Genomic DNA, 20,910 nt, shown 5'->3' with positions numbered 1-20,910 from the left:
GCACATATCTTCTCTCAAGGGTTTATGGTGGATAGTGGTAAGGAAAGCTACCAGAGTTCTCAGAGTTCTCAATCTCAGAGTTGAAAGTTACATTGGGAAGTTGAAAAAGTATCTTGGGAAACTACTTCTGTATTATTGCCATGAAAATAGTCAATTCCGATTAAAGCACCATTATAGTATTGTGGTTAAGCTAGGCACCTTTTGTATAAGAATGTGATGTCATGATAATAATACAAAAGGGATGTTGCTGTTCTTCGTTCCCTCCCTGTCTGGACATCCACTGAGGACAATCTTAGTTAAAATATTTGAGGGCTCTTGGAAGTACAAGATCAACAATTTTCAGCTAAAACAGTTATTGGCTGATAATATTCTTGATATTTTGATTAAGCTCAATTCAAGTAAATTCCATTGACTATGCTTTCTGAAAATTTGAGAGGCTCAATTGAATGTGTGCATGTACACACGCCCGCACGCACACACACTATTCAGCATATCTGGTAAGCACAAGATTGGAAAAAACTGAGTTGAAACATAACACACAATTTCATTCAAATGACATATTAATATTTGCTTTAAATGAAAGGTTGAGAAAGGTTGTTTTTTACGAATTCAAATATTTTGCTTAAGTGCATTGTTGTTCTGTTTGTATTTTTGGCTTTCAAAATATGAACACATTTTTCATGTTTTCAATGGATTGAATGGCAAAATAAAACCTAATAATGAATAAAATAATAAAAAAAAAAAGTTTGTTAAAGTACAATGGGAAATACCCGTCAAGAATGGTGCCGACTGCCTGCCTAGCAAAATGTGCACAAAGCAAACCAGCAGTAACGCAGGCAGCAACCCATCCCTGGGTGACAGGTCATCCTCAAGAAGGTCTATTTACAGTGATAGTTCACAATGACTTGTTGGCACATAATCAATTTATATATACATAGGGACTAGTCTAAAACTGTTGGTGTTTGAGGTACTAACAAGGTAAAACTTACTCGTGCTTCATTCTGTTGCAGTTTTTCTTCCATACTCAAAGCTGTTGGAGAATCCAGAAGTGCAATCTAGTTAAATAGATAAAACAAAATATTAGAATAACAAGACACATTAAATATGCTCAAAAGGTAAAGGTTCCCCTTTCCATCTCAAGGGGGCGGTGCTTATCTCCGTTTCTAAGCCAAAGAGCCAGCGCTGTCTGATGACAATTCCGTGGTCATGTGGCCGACATGACTAAACATCGAAGGTGCATGGAACACTGTTACCTTCCCACCAAGGTGGTCCCTATTTTTCTACTTGCATTTTTAAATGCTTTTGAACTGCTAAGTTGGCAGAAGCTGGGGCAAGTAATGGGAGCTCACTCCGCTACACGGCTCTAGGGATTCAAACCACTGAACTGCCAACCTTTCTGATCGACAAGCTCAGCATCTTAGACACTGAGCCATCGTGTCCCCTTTAAATGTGTTCCATGATATTCACTGTTACTGTTCTGAAAATAACTGTACAATTAAACTTTATATGGGAAAGAAGGAGATTTATGCATGTGATATGCATGATTTTTTGTTACAGGCTACTTTTTCCTGTATTCAAAGCGTCTATAGCAGAGTTCCCCAACCTTTCTGGCTTTGCAGATCGGGAAGGGGGGGGGAAGAAGATGGTTCCATAGAAGTGGTGGGAAAGTGCATGCACATGCGCTCACCAGCTGCTCACACATGGGGGTGCATGCACACACACATGTTCACCCACCACGTCTGCGGCCTGGTTCCAAATGGCTAAAGGCCCAGTAATGGGCCACAGCCTGGGTGTTGAGGATCCCCAATCTACATTATATTTCGGTATAGTTGTGGAACTGTATATGTACTTACTCATTTTTCTTTCTAAAATGAAACACAATAGCAAACAAATTAAAGAATTAATTAACTGAACTGATTGGATTATCTAAGGTGGATATGTTCTTCTGTAGGGAACACAATCCTTATTTTGAAAGCATAATCTATTTGAAACTCCTGCAGTATCTCTGAGGAAAAGATTGTGAACTGTTTTTTTAAAAAGTCTGATGTACACACATTAGTATAATGTAAAACAGAAGATGCTATTAAAGATTGTGAAATCAGTGCTCCCTAACCTGGTTCCCCTGAGCAAGCAGAGTTTTTAGTCTGGCAATTTCAGCTCGTAGTTCACGAATGAGCTTGACGTTTGGATCTTCATTAATGGTAGGTTTGTTGATGATGTTTTTAGCTCGGTTTGCATAGCGAAGGGTGCTCAATGTTTCTCCGTAATTGACATCAGCAGGTGATATAGCTGAGAAAAAAGATTTCAAAATTACCTGTTATCAATACCAAGTTTCATTTAGAAGTCTTAGAAACTCCTTATGAGTAGAGAAAAAGCAAATGGTTTCTATTGCTGCTATGGTCAGAATGGCATTTATGAAAAATTATTAATGCAGTTGTCATTTCGACACATGGCTCTAATGGGAAACTTATTATATTTCACTAGCTTGGAAATGACTTCAAATGTCTACGAAAAAGTATGATTTTCTTACAATTCTCTAGGACCTTGAACCTTATTATGAAAGGTATTATGACAAAAATGGACTCTTCATTATTTGTTCTCCACTTCTATGTAGGCCCATATTAAAGCTTAGACATAAAGGTTACATTATTAAGAGCATTCTCAGTACAACTGTTTAATGATCATACTCTATGCCATGCTAGTCAATTTTAATCTACAGAAAATGTTTCTAAAATAGATAGAAGAACATTCACATAAATGAAAACACACTTACTTGCAATCATTATTGTTTTAGAATTTCCTCCTAGGCTATCTTTCAAAAGCCATGTCAACACAGAATCCCTGTAAGGCACAAATACTTGTTTTTTCTTTATAAGAGGGTTTGAGGCATCCTGAGATATATCAGCTATGAAAAAAGAAACATGCCATTTTTATAGCGGGATAGATAATGAGTTAATTCAGTTTTGCAATGAATTAAACATAAAGCAAGGGATATACCTAAGGCAGAAATTACATTTCCCAGAGTAACTAGGGATTTGTTTATATTTCCTCCTTCTTTTAATCTGACACCTGTGGCACCAGTGGCATCTGCTCTCTCACTTCCAGCTAAGTCTACCAAATGTATCTTGCTGACAGTCTCGCATGGCATTTCAGTGTCAAACTTAGCCTACGGAAAAATAACAAGAACCAAATACAATCAATACCTTGAATATTAAAAACAAGAGTTGCAGAGGTGGTAGCAAAACATTTTATATGTTTCAATTTTAATGTACTGTATATGTTAGTATATTAGAGACATCATCTTTGAATAATATTTTAATCCCTTTAAATTGTACTTTTAATTTCAAATATATTAACTAAGCTAAAAAGAGATCAAATATACATTGTTTTTCTTTTCTAAAATATACTTGCTTCAAAAAGGTATGTATAAAATGCCTGGGAATTAACATATTGAACATACCCAAATATTTTCATTGGTAGCTCTTAAAATAAGAGTTTTAGTTTCCACAGTGAATTCCCATTGATAAAGAAAGATTCTGGTACTGCAAAGATTCCCAATGGGTTTTCAAGTTATATTTTTAAAATAGCAGTTTTTAAACAATAAATTTGCTCTTATAACAAGCTATTGATTGACACTGACCAAACTATGTAGTTATGCAATGAAATTTCATACACACACACACATATAAAATGAGTTTAAGTTTAAGTTTAATAAACTTATATGCTGCCCAATCCCGAAGGACTCCGGGCGGCTTACATAAAAAACAATTTAAAAAGTACTAAAAAGTATAAAAAGTAAAGAAAACAAAGCAGGTTAAAACATAACACACTCAACCGTAGTGAGGCTGGACCTCATTCAAGAGGTCAACAGCCCCAGGACTGCCGGAAAAGCCAGGTCTTAATAGACTTTTTGAAGGCCACAAGAGTGGGGAGGGTCCGGATCTCTGGGGGTAGTTCGTTCCATAGGGCCGGAGCAGCTACAGAGAAGGCTGTCCCCCGAGGAGCCGCCAAATGACATTGTCTAGTTGACGGCACCCGGAGAAGGCCCACTCTGTGAGATCTTATCAGTCGCTGGGAAGTATGTGGCAGAAGACGATCCCGTAGATATCCAGGCCCTAAGCCATGTAGGGCTTTAAAGGTGAGTGCAATCTTGTAAGGTTTATATATACACATTTCCCATAAATTATTTGAAAAAAATTTAATCACTTCTTTTTCCATACCATATTTCCAAAAACTGGAATTGAACAAAAATAGAATGTGCTGGAATGCCTTGAAAAAAATATAAAATTGAATTTGTGTATTTATGTATCTGTAATAACAAGTCTACATAAAATAATCAATAAAATAATAAAATGTTTTTATTCAGTCTATTAAAAATGGTGTTTTATTTATTTCCTTTCTTAAAAATACCATTTCCTCTTGTTCAAATATAATCAGAATAGATATTGAGACTCTGATTAGACAGCTCAACAATTTTTATGGTAAATACCATGTTAATAGTATTCCCAGATTCTACTTGTCTTTCTTAGCATTTGTCCTGCAGAGCTGTAGGGCTCGAGTGTTTTACACTCAGCTCACCTAGTTCTTAGAAAAGAAATATCAATGCAAGATGCAATGGAGAATGTTAATTTTTATCTGACTTGTAAAGACTGATGCTGATTAGGGCCGAGAAGGACAGTCTGATCGGTGATCACCCAGATAGCTTCCATGTTTAAGGGAGAACTGGAACGTGGATATGCCCACTCCTAATATGGCCCTTTAACCACTGCACCATTTCATGCCCCATTTCAAATATTAGCCCAATAGTTTAAAAAAAAAACCTGTGCAATTAATAGTAGGATTAAACTAACAAGTATAAAACGGCCTATAAATTCATTAAATTCAATTAAATTCAATTCAAGTATATTTAGAGTTAGGAAAAAGGCCTGAAAGAAATGCTATCATTCTTCCACATTCCTATCATGTGTAGTGTTAAAAGTAAAACTAAAATAAATTATCATATCCAGTCACACATTGTATACATACTATACAGTTTACACATGTCAGGAAAAGATAACTGCCATTTAATTTATTAGAAAGCAAATATTTTCTTTTCTTTTTTTCCTCAAATTAAATGACAATTGAATTTGAGTTGAAACTCAAAAATTCAATGTAAAAAAAATCACCAAGATTTTATTTTCTTACCTGAGTGAAATTGATTGTGAAAATGGCATGGGATCTGCTGCTAACATCATTCATCCCAGTTGCAGCAGTGGTTCGATTTATATTCCCTCCTTCCATAAGTTCCTCTACATCACTATAATTTTGTACTAAGTGTTTTGACAGATCTGAAAAAAAAATGTAAGTAAGATGTTTATGTATTAATCAATTAAACATAAGACACAAAGATCTCAGATTAATAATACTACATTTTAAAAGCTGTTAATAATGTTCTTATAATTATTGCAGATAAATACAGAGTTTCCTCTTTTTCCTTCCTACAGTTACCAGAAGTGGGTTCCAAACTTCCTTAAACATTGGCAAAAAGTTAGCCTTTCTATATCCCTTGTAAAACTGTCGTCGTCGTCCCCCCCCATAGCTCTTTCCCCTCTTGCTTATCTTCATTTTCTTTTGCTTGAAGAAAGCCAATTTCTTTGTGTGGGTCACTTTAAGTTCAGTATTCTCTTCCTATTAGTATTTCTAATTCAGTGCTACTGCACAAAAGTAGAGAAAACAATGTAACAATTACATGGATGAACATATATACATATACATATACATACATACATACATACATACATACATACATACATACATACATACACTGTGTGTATTGTGTGTGTGTGTGTGTGTGTGTGTGTATGTATGTATGTATTTATATATATATATATATATGCATACATACATACGTGTGTGTGTGTATATATAGAGAGAGGAGGGGGAGGGGGAGAGAGAGTGGGGGAGGGAGGGAGAGAGAGAGACTGCTGTGAATAGCAATAGCAGTAGACTTATATACCGCTTCATAGGCCTTTCAGGCCTCTCTAAGCGGTTTACAGAGAGTCAGCATATTGCCCCCAACAATCTGGGTCCTCATTTTACCCACCTTGGAAGGATGGAAGGCTGAGTCAACCCTGAGCCGGTGAGATTTGAACCGCTGACCTGCTGATCTAGCAGTAGCCTGCAGTGCTGCATTTAACCACTGCGCCACCTTGGCTCTTTGAATATAGGGATTTACAACCTGAAATGTAGGGATCATCAACCTGAAAAGAAATCTGCAGTTTTCCTAAACATTTTTTATTCTTAATACCCCATGACATAAACTGGAAAAGAATATATTACACCAATTATATTCTAATAAGTGCTCTTCTATCACAACTGCCTAATTTATATGGCAGACTCATCAGTCGTTTCCAATCAGTTAATAGAACATCAACTCCAGATATAAAAAAAAACCACCAAATTTCACCAATTAGGGTGAAGTGACATAAACTTACTATGGATCATAGAGGTTTATAACCAAGGCAGATTTCTGCATTCATACATATACATAGATATCCAACGAATTGAACTCTATTCATTATTTAAAACCCACCTTCAACATAAGGTCCCTCCTTTGGATGTTCACGAATTCTTAAATTATTTGTTTTGGAAGACTTGCGCCTCAGTAAATCCCTGACATGCTCGTTGTAAATTTCCAGGTAACTGAAATAAGAAATAAATGTACTATATATCAAAATATTATTCAAGTTTAAAATTCCATCTATTCCACTGAATCAAGATTAATAGTTTAGTTGCAACTCTCCAAGGAAAAAGGCTGGTCTGATTTTGCCCTTCCCTATGTACCCTGTATGTCATCTGTCATACTATTCCAGAGAAACCATCAACCCTCTAGAGCAGATTTTTCAAAATGCCCAGTCATTAGAAGAGACTCAGTTATGCTTCCAACTGTTTCAAAGAGGTCAGAAATAAAGATCAGGCCTCCCTAATTAGGGAAAATAACAAAGAATGGGCTAACAAGTTGATCAGTTCTCATGGGCAGTATTTAAGAAGGGTAAACAGGACTGCAGTAGATGGAGCAAAACAATCAGACCATTTATGAACTCTAAACAGAACAGAATTTGTGGAGAGATTGCTTGATTTATTTTTAAATAAAGGTGTAGAATGGTAACTCAGTTAAAAGATAAATAAATTCAGAAACATTTGTTCCGTGCAAACATACCTGACCTCTGTTCGAAAGGAGGCTTCATTCCATCTTGTTTTCTCATTCACTCGTTTGAATAACCCTTCACAGATCCGAGGTATTAAGCCAGTATCTCCCTACAAAAAATAATACATTGATATTGCATGACAAAAAAGTCACTGATACAAAAACAATTCCATTCAAAAATGGGAAACACTTGGATTTCAAAACTATTTGTATCTCTCTAAATTGTCTTTTGGGTAGTGGGGAGAATTTATTTTTTTATTAGAGGAGGTTGAGCAAAAGAATGAGCAAATGTCACTTTCCCAACTTCCTTATCAAGTCCAGGCAGTTCAAACGAATATATATGTTCATTTCAAGCTTAAGCTCTCTACAAAAATTTGAACTACTAATGGTCAAAACAAATTAGTGGTAGGTACCAGTCAACAGAATTCAACAGAGGCAGAACTTAGATATCTTGTAAGCCCAAAGTGACTCAAGACTGATGACATATTTGACCCCTCCCTCGGACTTAGCGTGATCACTCATTGTTCCCCATGTACACATTTTGGGGAAGCTAGTATCACTAAATAGCTCCTCACATGTCTAGCAGTTAGCAATAGCAGTTAGACTTATATACCGCTTCATAGGGCTTTCAGCCCTCTCTAAGCGGTTTACAGAGTCAGCATATTGCCCCCACAGTCTGGGTCCTCATTTCACCCACCTCGGAAGGATGGAAGGCTGAGTCAACCTTGAGCCGGTGAGATTAGAACCGCTGAACTGCAGATAACAGTCAGCTGAAGTGGCCTGCAGTACTGCACCCTAACCATTGCGTCACCTCGGCTCTGTTATACTTAAAGTCTAGTTATACTTAAAATGTAAATAAACAAGTTAACTTGTTTACAATATTTGCATGGCTACCAAGCTCAATCAAAATAACTCTGGGAAACATATATGCCATCAGGACCAACCATATCTTGGAAGGAAGAATGTCACATAAGATAAAGATCACCACCAAGAAGATGCATCTCCTTGGTCTCACCATATGGCTTGTTTTAGTGAGCGGATCTGGAATACAGCCTCCCTATATGAAAGTATGGGGTGGACAATAAAAATGTTTTTTTTAAATTCTTGCTTTTATCTGTGGCAGATGTTGTTAGAACTCTCTACATGTAAAATACTTGTTAAAATTATCTGTTTTCTAAGGAAAACAAATTGGGAAATAAATATAATACAAAAGGCATCAACTTATAAAAAGTATATTCTGAAATGAATAACTTACAGCATTTCCCATCATTGTATAAGACTTCCCAGATCCAGTCTGTCCATAGGCAAAAATACAAGCATTATAACCTTCAAAGGCAGATTTGAGGACATCAATTCCAAGGTTGTTAAATACCTGGGGATCCAAGAATGACAGGAAGTAAAATACAATTTCAAAATATAATTTAAAGTATGCTTTTCATTCATTTCTATAAACTATTACAATCATTTTAGTACAACATACTGTAAGAACACTAACAGCAAGCATTTATTCGAGATGGTCAGTTCAAATATTTATTTAGAAATATAATTCATATATTTCCCCAAGTGCACAATAAGCAATGTACAATATTTTATAACATAATCTTGGATGCTCTTCTTAAGAATCAGGTCAGGTTCCTTATTTCTTTTTCTTTTTTGTTCTCTTTAAAAAAATATTTATTTTTTGAATTATAATAAGGACATAAAATATTGCAAGGAATATGTCTTACATTCACAATTTGTCACCCAAGAAAGCTATATGAATATTATACAGGTTAAACTTAAGGTCATTAATGTGAAAGTTACAATTTATACTTTTGGACTCATGCCCAGGTTAATTATTGATAAAACTGAAACATCTGTTCAAAAACCATAAGCATGATTTATATTCCTTTGAATATACAAGGGAAAGAAAAATTCAATGCAACACATAAGAATTTTAAAAAAAAACACAATAGTTTCTAAGCAACATTTCAAAGTACCATATTTTTTGGAGTATAAGATGCACCGGAGTATAAGACGACCTTCATTTTGGGGAGGAAATCAGGAAAAAACCCTTTCTGCCTCTTTCCCAGCAGCACCCATCAGTATTCATCTGGTTAACATCTTTGCTGCCTCAGTTGGAGCCTGATTCCCGAAGCTACCTGGGGAACTGCGATGAAAGCATTTTCAATGAATGAGTTTTCTCATGGCCAGCACTGTCGGCTGGGGAAGGCAAGAAGAAAAGTGAGAGGGCAGCGCAGTCGGGCGAAGGCGCAGGAGCTGGCCACAGACACAGGGCATGCAGATTAGAGGCAGCCGGCCGATTGCCAGTTTGCCACCCGGGATGCGCAGACAGCAAAGGAAACCTGCATAGTGGCTCTATTAAGATGCGTATTTCACGGTGTGGTATAATTTGGGGGTGGCAGGTGTGGCAGGGAAGTGCCCTGGCAGCCACTTCTTAGAACCCACGCCCTTAAGTATCACTGCCAGCAACCATGGTTTTGTGCCCCCTCTCCCGGATAACAGCCAACAGGAGAGGAGAGGCAGCACGTCAGGCAAAGTTTCACCACCCCCGCCCCAACGAGCGAGAGGAGGGGAGAGGGGAGGGGAGATGCCGGGCACCCCATCTCCTGCCCCACCTGCCACCCCCAAATTGTGCCCCACCATGATTGGGGTGCCCGGCATCCCTGCCAGTGGTGAAGAAGTGCCCCGGGTGCTTCTTAATAGAGCCACAGTGCGGGTTTCCTTTGCTGCCTGCGCACTTCGGGTGGCCAGCAACCAAGCCCCCAAACCGGCAATTGGCTGGCTGCCTCTAATCTGCCTTCCCTGTTCCTGCGCCTGGCTCCTGCGCCTTCACCCGACTGCACTGCCCTCTCGCTTTTATCCCTGCTTTCCCCAGCCGACAGTGCTGGCCAGGAGAAAACAGCAGCGAGTCTGTAGAGGAGGAGGAGGGCGCATGGCTCTGCAATGTGCACCAGGGAACTGGGAGGGAAATCATTTTCAGGTGGCAGCGTGTGCTGGAACTGCCTGTCACCTGAAACACAATGCTCTTGTTTGGCCTCTGCACGCACCCTTTTTGGAATTGGGGAGGGCACCCTATAGCCCCAAAACACTTTCATTGAAAAGGCTTTCATCGCAGTTCCCCAGGCAGCTTCAGGAATCAGGCACCATGTGAAAGTGAGGATCCCCGCCACATGGAACCCCCCAAAATGTGACGCGCGGAGCAGGTTGGTGAAGCTACATTCGGAGTATAAGACGCACCCAGATTTTCACCCTCTTTTGGGGGGTAAAAAGGTGTGTCTTATACTCCGAAAAATATGGTAGTTAACATACATTTTGTGATAGAATTACAGGTTTACATGATTTCATATTGAAATTATGCAAACTTGCAATTTACATGCCAAACAGAACAAAAGATGACAGTAGAAAAGAATGTGTATGTCTGCCTAGAAATGGGAATGTATATACTAGTGGTGGGTTTCAAATTTTTTTAGAACCTCTTCTGTAGGTGGGAATGGCTTGCCGGCCATGTGACCTGGTGGGAGTGCCTTGGCAGTCATGTGACTGGGTGGGTGTGGCCAACTTGTAAAATATGGTGAAACGCAATAACGCTCTTGCTTAGCAACCAAAATGTTGGCTCAGAAACACTGGCATTTGAAGCACGCAAGTCTTAAAGCTGTCAAGTTACAAGACCCTTGCACCGCTAACCCTTTGGGAAAAAAACCCTGAGGGGTGTTCAAACTTGACAGCTTTAAGACTTGTGGACTTCAACTCCCAGAATTTCTCCTCCAGTCATGTTGGCTCAGGAATGCTGGCATTGAAGTATGCAAGTCTTAAAGCTGTCAAGTTACAAGACCATTGCACCCCTAACCCTTTAGGGGAAAAAACCCCAGGGGTGTTCAAATTTGACAGCTTTAAGACTTTATGGTTTAGATAGGACTCTTAGAGGTGGGCAGGGCGATTGGTGAGCCAGCCAATCAGTGAGCGGTGGGCGGGGCAAGCGTGGTGTGGTAGGGTGGGAGGAGGGAGCTGGAACCAGTTCTAAACGGCATGTTAGATTTGTGGAACTCTTCTATAGAAGAGGTTAGAACTGGCAGGAACCCACCCCTGGTATATACCTACAAATGTGCATGGCCAACACGTGTAGGTAATTTGTACATACTAAACAGTTGAAATAAGCAGTTTTAAAATCATCTATCAAACAATCACACAGTAAACATTGGAATTATGTTTTCACTTTGAGTATCATTAATGTCAGCAGCTTACCATTTCCTGAGATGCATAGTTTGAACTTTCAGGATCAGCTGAGAAGTAGGAGAAATCATATGTAAATGTTTTTGTTCGCTCTCTTCCCAAGTCCCCAGATCCTCCCTCTGGAATCTAATAAGTGGATAAACAAACAAATTACTACTGCAATCTATGTTAAGATAATCACTGTACATTTCTTTTAAAATGTGAGGCAAATATGTAGTGAGGTGAATATGCTAGTGCGTATCTGTTTCCTAAATATTTAAAAAATACTTCAAGAAAAGCAATTTTGAAAAATTTATCTTCCACTACTCACCTCCTATATTAATATATCCATTAATTTTATTTCATAAGAGTCCCCACCTGCGTTTTTTTATCCATGAGGATTGGCAAATCACTCCTACCATGTTAGAGGAAAACTCAGAGGAAGAGAAGGAGGTGATCGAGTTACATTTCTTTCAAAATTAATGGGCTGATTCAATAGATATTCCAGCCTTTTATCATTTACATTAAATGAAAAGACACAAGCCTACTTATTTGTTTGATATCCTGATTATCATAATACTAGTGTTTATGCTTTCCAAACATCAAAGACAAGAAAGTGTTCCGGAACTCTCCACAGTTTGGTATAAAGTGTGCAGCAGTGTGTTATAAATAAATAAATACATAAACAAACAAACAAAAACAAACAAATAAATAATAAAAATTACCACTTCCATATATCAGGTGCTACTAAATTCTTCAAATCTTTTTTTTTTATGATAGCAATAGCACTTAGACTTATATACCATTTCACAGTGCTTTACAGCCCTCTCTAAGTGGTCTACAGAGTCAGCAACAATTTTGATTCTCATTTTACCGACCTCGGAAGGATGGAAGGCTGAGTCAACCTTGAACCTGTGATAATCTAACTGACAAACTGCAGAAGTAGCCTATAGACTGCATTCTAAGCACTGCACCATCATGGCTCTTGTCCTGATCTTCTGATTTTAAATTCTGATGGTGATTTTGTCTGCTACATTTTGTTAAGAAAAGAATCAGAATGATAAACTAAAATAAAAATGTTTCTATTGTGGCTGAATATACTCACTTTTAAATTTGTGATTTGTGTTTGATTTTTCTCCATTGAAATAATAAACTTAGCATCCAATTCCTGTTCCCTGCAGAGCAAAATACTATAGTAAATAAACATCATGACAACTTTATTATGACCATAGACCAAACTTAATAAATTCATAAACATTTTATCATCTTCAAGTCCACCCACATATACTGAGATAGTTTTCTGATACAAGAGTGTTGATCTTCTAAACAGCACACACTTGTTGCTAAGAAGCCAAAATTGACAACTAGAAGGTACATTTGGAATCTCTGTCTGCTGTAAAATAACTTATATAAATTCATATAAATGCTCAGTTCGTTCAGGCAATTTCTTAAAGAACAGCTGAAGTAGCAGAGAAAGAGATGTTCCATAGATTTAATTTCACCTGAATCACATGAGCATAACATTTAATAGAATTTTGCTGAATCTGCTCTCCAAGACTGCTGAAGGGAGACCATTACATAAATCATAACATAAATTGTATGAAGCAAATCTGTTCTTCCGTGTCTACTTATTTTACATTTTTTCACTGTGTGGTCTCTATGATGTCCCTTAGCATCTCTTGAGAAGTCTTACTAGCTTTGATATGCACTACAATGAAGTCACTGTCAAAATTGAATCGTACAGATCAATAGTTTCTTCAGCCAATCTGTTCTAAGTTCCCCTACTCATTGTTCCAAAATACAATTCTATCTTTCTTACAGTTCCTATTCACTTTAACTTCCCTAAAAGATTAGGCACACAGTCTCAATCAAAAACAGAGGACCAAAGAATGGAATGTGGTTATTTAGAATTCTGTCCATACAACAAAATATTAATATTGAATGTAACACACTAATATATTATTATGTATGTATGGAGTATCACAGGAAGTACAGAGAGGAGAAATGTGAAAGTGCAAGAGTAGAAAGGGTATATTATTGTTAGTATCCTAAAATTATATTAATTTTAGTGAGGAAGTTCTGGGTAAATTATTTAGATTACCGTAATTGTGCTATTCATTTATACAAATTACCTCATCTTGGTAAAAATATGTACCTTCTTGAAAATGGACAAATGGGATTGTCCAGACATAACATCATTAGCAATGCTATGAGACAGCAAGGAAGAACAAAAGATAAAGAGATCAGGCTGTGGCAGGACACTGCCATCACTGAGACAGGGTTGTAATTTGGCTCAAGGTTAAGTTTTGTCTGTTTGCCAGATGTTATGCAAATAGCTAGGAGGTTCTTGGATTAATTAAGACACCTGTGAGCAAGCACATCTGTCTTCTAGTTCAAGATCTAGGAGGAGCAGAGTCATCAGAGAGAAGAGTTCTTATCTGTTAGACCATGTGTTTTGGTGTGGATTGAAAGAGCTATATGATGTTTAAGGAGCAGTGGTGGAAAGCAGGCAATGTAGCTGGAAGGAGGATCCCCGAAGGAAGGAGAAATGTGCATCTGAAGACCAGGCAGGAGAAAGCAGTGTTAGAAAGTGAGATTTGCAGAGTAGATTGGCTGCTGCAAGTAACAGAGTGGTCCTGGAAAGTGCTTGGAAAAGTGTGGCCAAGGTGCTGGCTTTTCAAGAGGTCTAGGAAAAGCTCTTTTTTTCCTCTTTCCCTCTCTTCTGTAGCCAAGAGTGGAAAGGGAAAGCACTACTACACTAATAGAGTTAACAAAGCCATGATTAAATTTAGCAACTATATGAAAAAAAAAAATTCCTAAGTATATTACTTGGCTAAGATCACTGTATAAAGAAATATATGCACCATTTACTTTATTTGCCCTGTAACAATAACACATCACTTTGACAGAACACTTTGTATGTCTGCATTAATTCCTGTGTCCTTCCTACCCTCTGACACAGACCATCAGACGCACAGAAATATGGGGTGGCTGGTGGATATTCCTTGCTCTGCCTTGTTCTCTTATTAACAGTTATGCTTGAGCAAATACAGCATCGGCATAAGCCATAAGAATGAATGGAAAGAATTTACAGGTAGTCCTTGACATAATTGTTTGTTTAATGATTGTTCAAAGTTATAATGGCTTTATAAAAAGTGACTTATGCCCCATCCTTGAAGTTAGGATCATTGCACCCTACTCCCAATGATGTGACTGCAATTCAGATGGTTGGAAAGCAGCTTACATTTACGATTGCTGTAGTGTCTTATGGTCACAGGATCACAATTTGTAATTTACCCAGCTGGCTTCTGACAAGTAAGGTCAATTGGGAATGTCGGAATCCCTTTATGACCGCATGATTTACTTAATGACTGCAGTGATTCACCCAATGACAAAAAATAGATCCAGTCATTGCAGCACTTAGCAACCAAAATTCCAGTCTTAACTGTGGTTTAGGACAGGTACCTAAACTCCAAGCATTTGCATTTGTGGCTGTTAAGATATAACCAGTAGGATCTAGAGCACTGGTTCTCAACCTGTGGGTCGGGAACCCTTTGGGGGTTGAATGACCCTTTCACAGGCGTCGCCTAAGACCATCGGAAAACACATATATTTGATGGTCTTAGGAACCGAGACACCAATTTTATGATTGGGGGTCACCACAACATGAACTGTATTAAAGGGTCGCGGCATTGGAAAGGTTGAGAACCACTGGTCTATAAAGTGGTACAGGAAGTACAGGGAAATGAAGCAAAAGAAATTAGAGTAATAAAATACTAAGTAACTGTATTCTTTATGGAAAGATGGGCTAGAAAAACATTTGTTGGGCTGCTATTAGTTTTTAAGGCACTGGATGAATGAAACTGCTCAAATATACTTGGAGCTCAAGTCCAACTGAAAAAGTCCTATGGAGATGACTCAGTCTACATTTTGTGAGATTATCTATACTGAGCTCACCACTCAGCAGCTTTTGATAGCGTTCATCTGTTATTCTCTGGAAAATTTCCAAGGGTTGGGAACAGCAGACACTCTTTTACGTGACTCTTCCCTGAGGGGAAGTATCCAATTAGTGTTAGTTGAGAGAAGTTGTGTTTTCTTGGTTACAGCCCTCTTTCTTTGGAACAGCATATTTCCTGAGATCAGAGTAGCTCCCACCCAGTTATAACAGATTTTATGAAACCTGTTATAATCTAACTTTTCAAAATATGGGAACAGTGATAATAAGTAGTGTGTTCCTGTCATAGTTTCATGGTTCACACTTAGGGTACCAAAGTTTTGTAATTATAATTTGTCATGTTTATTTTGAATTTTAACTTCACTTCTATAAGTGAGGCATATAAACTGCTCAGAGTCCCTTTAGGTTAGAGTGGCATATAAACACTAACCATTTTTTTAAAAAAGTGCTGGTCATCCAGATACAAACGTAAGTGGAAGAAACCAATTATCTATATCCATTTCATGATCGCTTTAGGGTGGAAACAGTCCAGAAACTGCTTAGTTGCCCATATCAATCACCATACAGGGAGAGAAAAAGACATGGAGTGTGCTACAGCATTGACTCTCAGAGCTCTTTAACATGACTGATTGTGGCATATGGCTTGAGCAACTTAGTGGTATGGAACTGGAAAGACAATATTACCTGGCTTTATCTGCGGGACTGGAACCAAAAAGTTATAATGGGAAACTTCTATTTGGACACTTTGTATTTAAATTAGGGGACTAACAGATTTTTTTTTAATTTGACCTGATGTTCAGATCGCTGGAGGTGTTTATCCAGATGTTGGTTTCATCAGTGTCTTAGTGACACTTAACTCCTTTCTATTTTAATAAGGAAAGACTATATATGTGCTTAAAAGTTGCTTGAGAACATTAATGGAATGGATGAGCTCCAAAAACATAAGCTGAATTCATATTAGATGGAATAATTGAGTAATTTTGTTTCAGGCTCTAAAGCGTTAGGAAGCTTCCTGTAGTCTAGTAGATGAGAGTGCTTTTCTTCCAAGAGAACAATTGTATATCTTAAATATTTCCGATTCTTATCTGTTGGCAGAGGGACAGTTGGCCTCAATACCAAAGAGACCCTATGTTTATCTCGGCTAAGGAACCACCTTCAAATTCTAGCCTCCAGGATATGTGCCTTGGTAATTATCCTGTTAGCTTATTTTTATATTCAGTATATAGGACTAGCCTTGAAGATGTTTCAGAAGCTACAAATGGTGACTGATTCTTAAGGGGGATGTCTAAATGAAATCACAGAACATTAATAATAAAAGCACTCCCTCCATAAAGTTCAATGTATGCATTGATCATCTTGATAGATATTACCAGAAGGTTTGGCTCACCAGATCATGAGCAGTGTCTCCTCAGATGATGTTAATAAGACTGGACTATTAATGGTTTTTTAAAATTAATTATAGACTTCCATAATTGGAGAGGCAATTATGGAACTCTCTCCTAAGGGACATTCAGCTAGTTTCTATGCTGTCTTCTTTATAAAAACAAATGAAGATGTACAACTATTTGGATCCAAAACAGAAAAGCGTTGCCAACGCTTCCTTTAAGAAAATGCACTTTTTCCTACCCTCATTAGAGTAAGTGTGCAGGTCTTATTCTGTTTGAGTAACAGAGATTTGGAAACAGAATCAGGATACAATTTTCTTGCACCTGTCAACACCTCCTTAACTCAAACATGTATTTTTATGAGACCCTGCAGCTGCTATGTGAGTGAAATAAAAGACAGTTTCTTTAAGGAGAGGCTGACAAGTACAGTCAGCATGTCCACATCCCACCTCTTTTGCTTTGAATTGGAATACTTGCACATCACTAATTACATACATCCCTGATTACCCAGGCATTTTTAAGAGCCATCAAGAACTAATACTTTGCTTTTCTGTACAGTACATAAAACTACCTTTAATTTTTGTGTGTATTATCTTTAAGCATTCTCTTCTTGTGATGATATTTAAGTTTATTTTGTAGTCTTGTAAACTGATCAAGCCTCTACTAAAAGGAATGGTATAAAAAAAGAAAAAAGTTAATATCTAGAACTGTTTCAAAGAAATCAAGACAAAACTTTTCTCTTTTTTTTAAAAAAAAAGATCAAAGGTAAAGAGATAATGTCTGTCATTTTTCTTGAAAATCCTTAACATAAATTTATCTAAAGAAGTTACATGTGACATTGTTACCTAGAATTTGCTCCAAGAGACTGACTTTTCACTTGTTGCAACAGACATTTATTTCCATAATAATGAAGAAAGATGATAGATGATAGATGATAGATGATAGATAGATAGATAGATAGATAGATAGATAGATAGATAGATAGATAGATAGATAATAGGAAAAACAAAAGCAATCATGGACGTGAATCTTAATTTCATTTCAGACTCTCACAAAAAAATCTATCTTCTCTTTCTTTCAGCTCCCTGTGACATATTTTCAAGATAGAAAGAGAATTGAAAGAGAAGAAACATTCAGAGAATTAAATTTGATCATCTGAGATGTTTCTAACCTCTTGCAACATTCTACCTCACATATTTAAGACGGACTTCTGACTTTTCAGAGAAGTTTTGGATAGTTTGCAAGTAGCTATACAATATGGCAGAATTGAAATTTTAAAATGGCTGTTACTAAATTTAAGGAACCAAATCGTGGAAATTAAATTGCTTTCCTCATTTTTCAGACAGTTCTTTTGGGGAAAATTTTTTATAGCCAATTTTTATGTGTCAGGGATCTAATTTTTTAAAATTTATTTTATACTCCTATATAATCCTTCAGAAATTATGAGATAATATTTCTAGGTGTTTTCTTGAGTCTTACTTTGAAACCTTCTTTCTTCAAGAATAGGAAAAACAGTTTATGGTACTTCAGTGTAGTAACTCTCAAGCTCAGTTATAAATGTCTTTCTGCCACAATATAATTTGTTGTACTGAATTCTGTAACCATCAGAATACAACTGCCGAACTTATAATCAATACTATAATCAATGGGCAAATTCCTCAAGGATATTCCTCCTAGATACATTATAATAAAGTAGTATTTTTTTAAAAAAAGTTACACGAAGCAACAAAGCTTCAGGGTTACAATTCCAGTTAATTTTATAATGGATAAACAACATCCTCTGCCTCCATTACTGACACTGCATTACTAACAAGGCCATAAAAACTAGGCTTGACCTTTTGCTATTGATTAGGAAAGGATAATAAGATACTGGATTGCAATTGAAAAATTAAATGGGTAGAAAACCAACAGACCAAAAACCAACAATGCACTTCCAAAACCCCATTTATCAAAACTACTAAGAAAGAAAAAATAAATTAATACAAGATACACCAAAAGATAAATGCATCAAAATGCACATTTACAAAGTAGGCTTTTTATAGAAAGAAAAAGCTATGGGAATATTTGCAGCCTACTACTATGTAAGGCTGATGTTGGTGATACAAACAAAGAAACTTGGGGTGAAATTGTGGACACACAATAATGCAACATTCCATAAGTTTCCTTTTATTTCATCCTATTGACTTTATAAATACATTTTCTTGGCACTAGTATAGAATTAATGTGTCATTATTATCCTCTGGGATTTTATTTAAGTGTTCAATTGCAATTTAACCCTTATATTTTCTTTGAGTCTCTGATTCAAGTACTAAGTAGGTTCTGCTCCCTCATTGGGCATATTCTATATATGTTCAGCAAAAAAGGTTACCAGACTTTTAGCATACAGGTAGTCCTCGAGTTACAACCACAATTGAGCCCCAAATTTATTACTAAGTGAAACATTTGTTAAATGAATTTGCCCCATTTTACGACTTTTCTTGCCACAGTTGTTAACTGTATCATTGCATTTGTTAAGTTAGTAACACCACTCTTGAGTGAATCTGGCTTCCCCATTGACTTTGCTTGTCAGAAGTTGCAAAAAGTGATCAGGTGATCCTGGGACACTGCAACTGTTATAAATATGTGTCAATTGCCAAGCCTCTGAATTTTGATCACATGACCTAGGGGATGCTACAAAAGGTGTAACTGTGAAAAAGGGTCATGTCCCCTTTTTCAGTGCCATTGTAACTTTGAGCAGTCACTAAATAAAATGTTGTAAGTCAAGGACTACCTGTATTAAAGCTAGGAATTGCAAATATAAAAATGCAAGGAATAAATTAAGTACATAAAATAATGATGGCTTTAATAAATTCATTTACAGGCAAGTGATAATTATTTAAGAATTACATTAATAGAAGTTTGAATAAGCATCTAAATGTGATAATTTTAAAGCAATTATTTTACAATTTGTAGCACCATTTCATATTGTTCTTAATTAGCCTGTTGTCTTTATTTTTCTATGACTTAAGATGTCATCAATAGTTCATTAATGTCTTATATCTAATTATTTAGGGTATCTTGAAACAGTAAGATGAATTTGTAAAGTTCAATAAATCAGAGACATGTTGCTTTTATATACATATATAAAAGCATGGTTTTCTTAATCTTCACTAACTGAATAGATCACAACATAAAAAAAGATGAGGAAATGTCAACATGTCAATTGTCTGAAACAAAATCAAGAAGGAATGTATCTTTTTTTCTCACTGTTCTCATTGATTGTCTGAATTTTTATTTACTATAAGAAAATCTCAGTCAAGAACTATTGTAAACTTTGAAAAAAAGTGCAGTGAAAACGGCTCTGCTATTACTCTACTAGGATTATTGGTAACCTCACTACAAAAAGATTCTCTTATTTGAGGAACTTGCCTATTAGAAGTACAATTTATTCTGGGACACATTGAGGTCTTTTAAAAAAATATCGCTGGCAGTTGGTTCTCCACATAATCCGTTATCAAATTTCAGTGAATTAGAAGCAGCTAACAAGAAGCAATCAATCATTTACTGGTTTTTGGTTATGGAAAAATATAAGCTAACAAATATCACATTTTTTTATGTAATCTTATAAGTGGCATGCTTTGCTGAAATTGTCCTTATAACATTAAAAAAAACAGATATCTTCTGAACAGAAAATATTTTAATAGGCAGAAATATGCCTGTCAGTGTCTTATACAGGTAGTCCTCTTTCTTACAACCATAATTGAGCCCAACATTTATGTTTCTAAGTGAGACATTTGTTAAATGAACCTTGCCCCATTTTAAGACCTTTCTTGACACATTTGTTAAGTGAATCACTGTAGTTGTTAGTCACATGGTTAAGTGAAATCTGCCCATTGACTCTGCTTGTCAGGAGGTCACAAGAGGGGTTCACATGACCCCAGGACACTGCAATCGTCATGACTGCCTTCCATCCTTCCGAAGTCAGTAAAATGAGGACCCCAGATTGTTGAGAGGCTGACTCTGTAAACCACTTAGAGAGGGGCTGTAAAGCATTGTGAAGCGGTATAAAAGTCTAAGTGCTATTGCTAAAGATGTGTCCTTTGCCAAACTCCTGGTGACCATGGGAATGCCTGAAATGGCCATTAAGTGTGAAAAATGGTCATAAGCCCCTTTTTTCACAGGCATCGTAACTT

At 36.8% G+C, this 20,910-nt stretch overlaps 1 protein-coding gene across 3 annotated transcripts in view; it reads right to left on the bottom strand.

Annotated features, from left to right (window-relative positions):
- The window catches only part of KIF16B (kinesin family member 16B), a 138,879-nt gene that overhangs the window by 117,276 nt on the left and 693 nt on the right, over window positions 1-20,910 (bottom strand). For all 3 annotated transcript variants that reach the window (XM_087716841.1, XM_087716843.1, XM_087716842.1), the window contains exons 2-11: window positions 12,504-12,573; window positions 11,432-11,545; window positions 8,442-8,558; window positions 7,199-7,296; window positions 6,572-6,681; window positions 5,185-5,327; window positions 2,998-3,166; window positions 2,774-2,905; window positions 2,114-2,289; window positions 990-1,055 (exon numbers count right to left, since the gene is read on the bottom strand). In XM_087716841.1, the coding sequence (XP_087572967.1) occupies window positions 990-1,055; window positions 2,114-2,289; window positions 2,774-2,905; window positions 2,998-3,166; window positions 5,185-5,327; window positions 6,572-6,681; window positions 7,199-7,296; window positions 8,442-8,558; window positions 11,432-11,545; window positions 12,504-12,573 (1,195 nt within the window). The remainder of the gene's footprint in view (window positions 1-989; window positions 1,056-2,113; window positions 2,290-2,773; window positions 2,906-2,997; window positions 3,167-5,184; window positions 5,328-6,571; window positions 6,682-7,198; window positions 7,297-8,441; window positions 8,559-11,431; window positions 11,546-12,503; window positions 12,574-20,910) is intronic.

Source organism: Thamnophis sirtalis, unplaced genomic scaffold, assembly GCF_051295495.1.
Source record: "Thamnophis sirtalis isolate CommonGarterSnake01/CBP01778 unplaced genomic scaffold, rThaSir2_p1.2 scaffold_5, whole genome shotgun sequence".
In the NCBI taxonomy this organism is placed as follows: Eukaryota; Metazoa; Chordata; class Lepidosauria; order Squamata; family Natricidae; genus Thamnophis; species Thamnophis sirtalis.
This window is presented reverse-complemented; position numbering and strand designations above follow the sequence as displayed.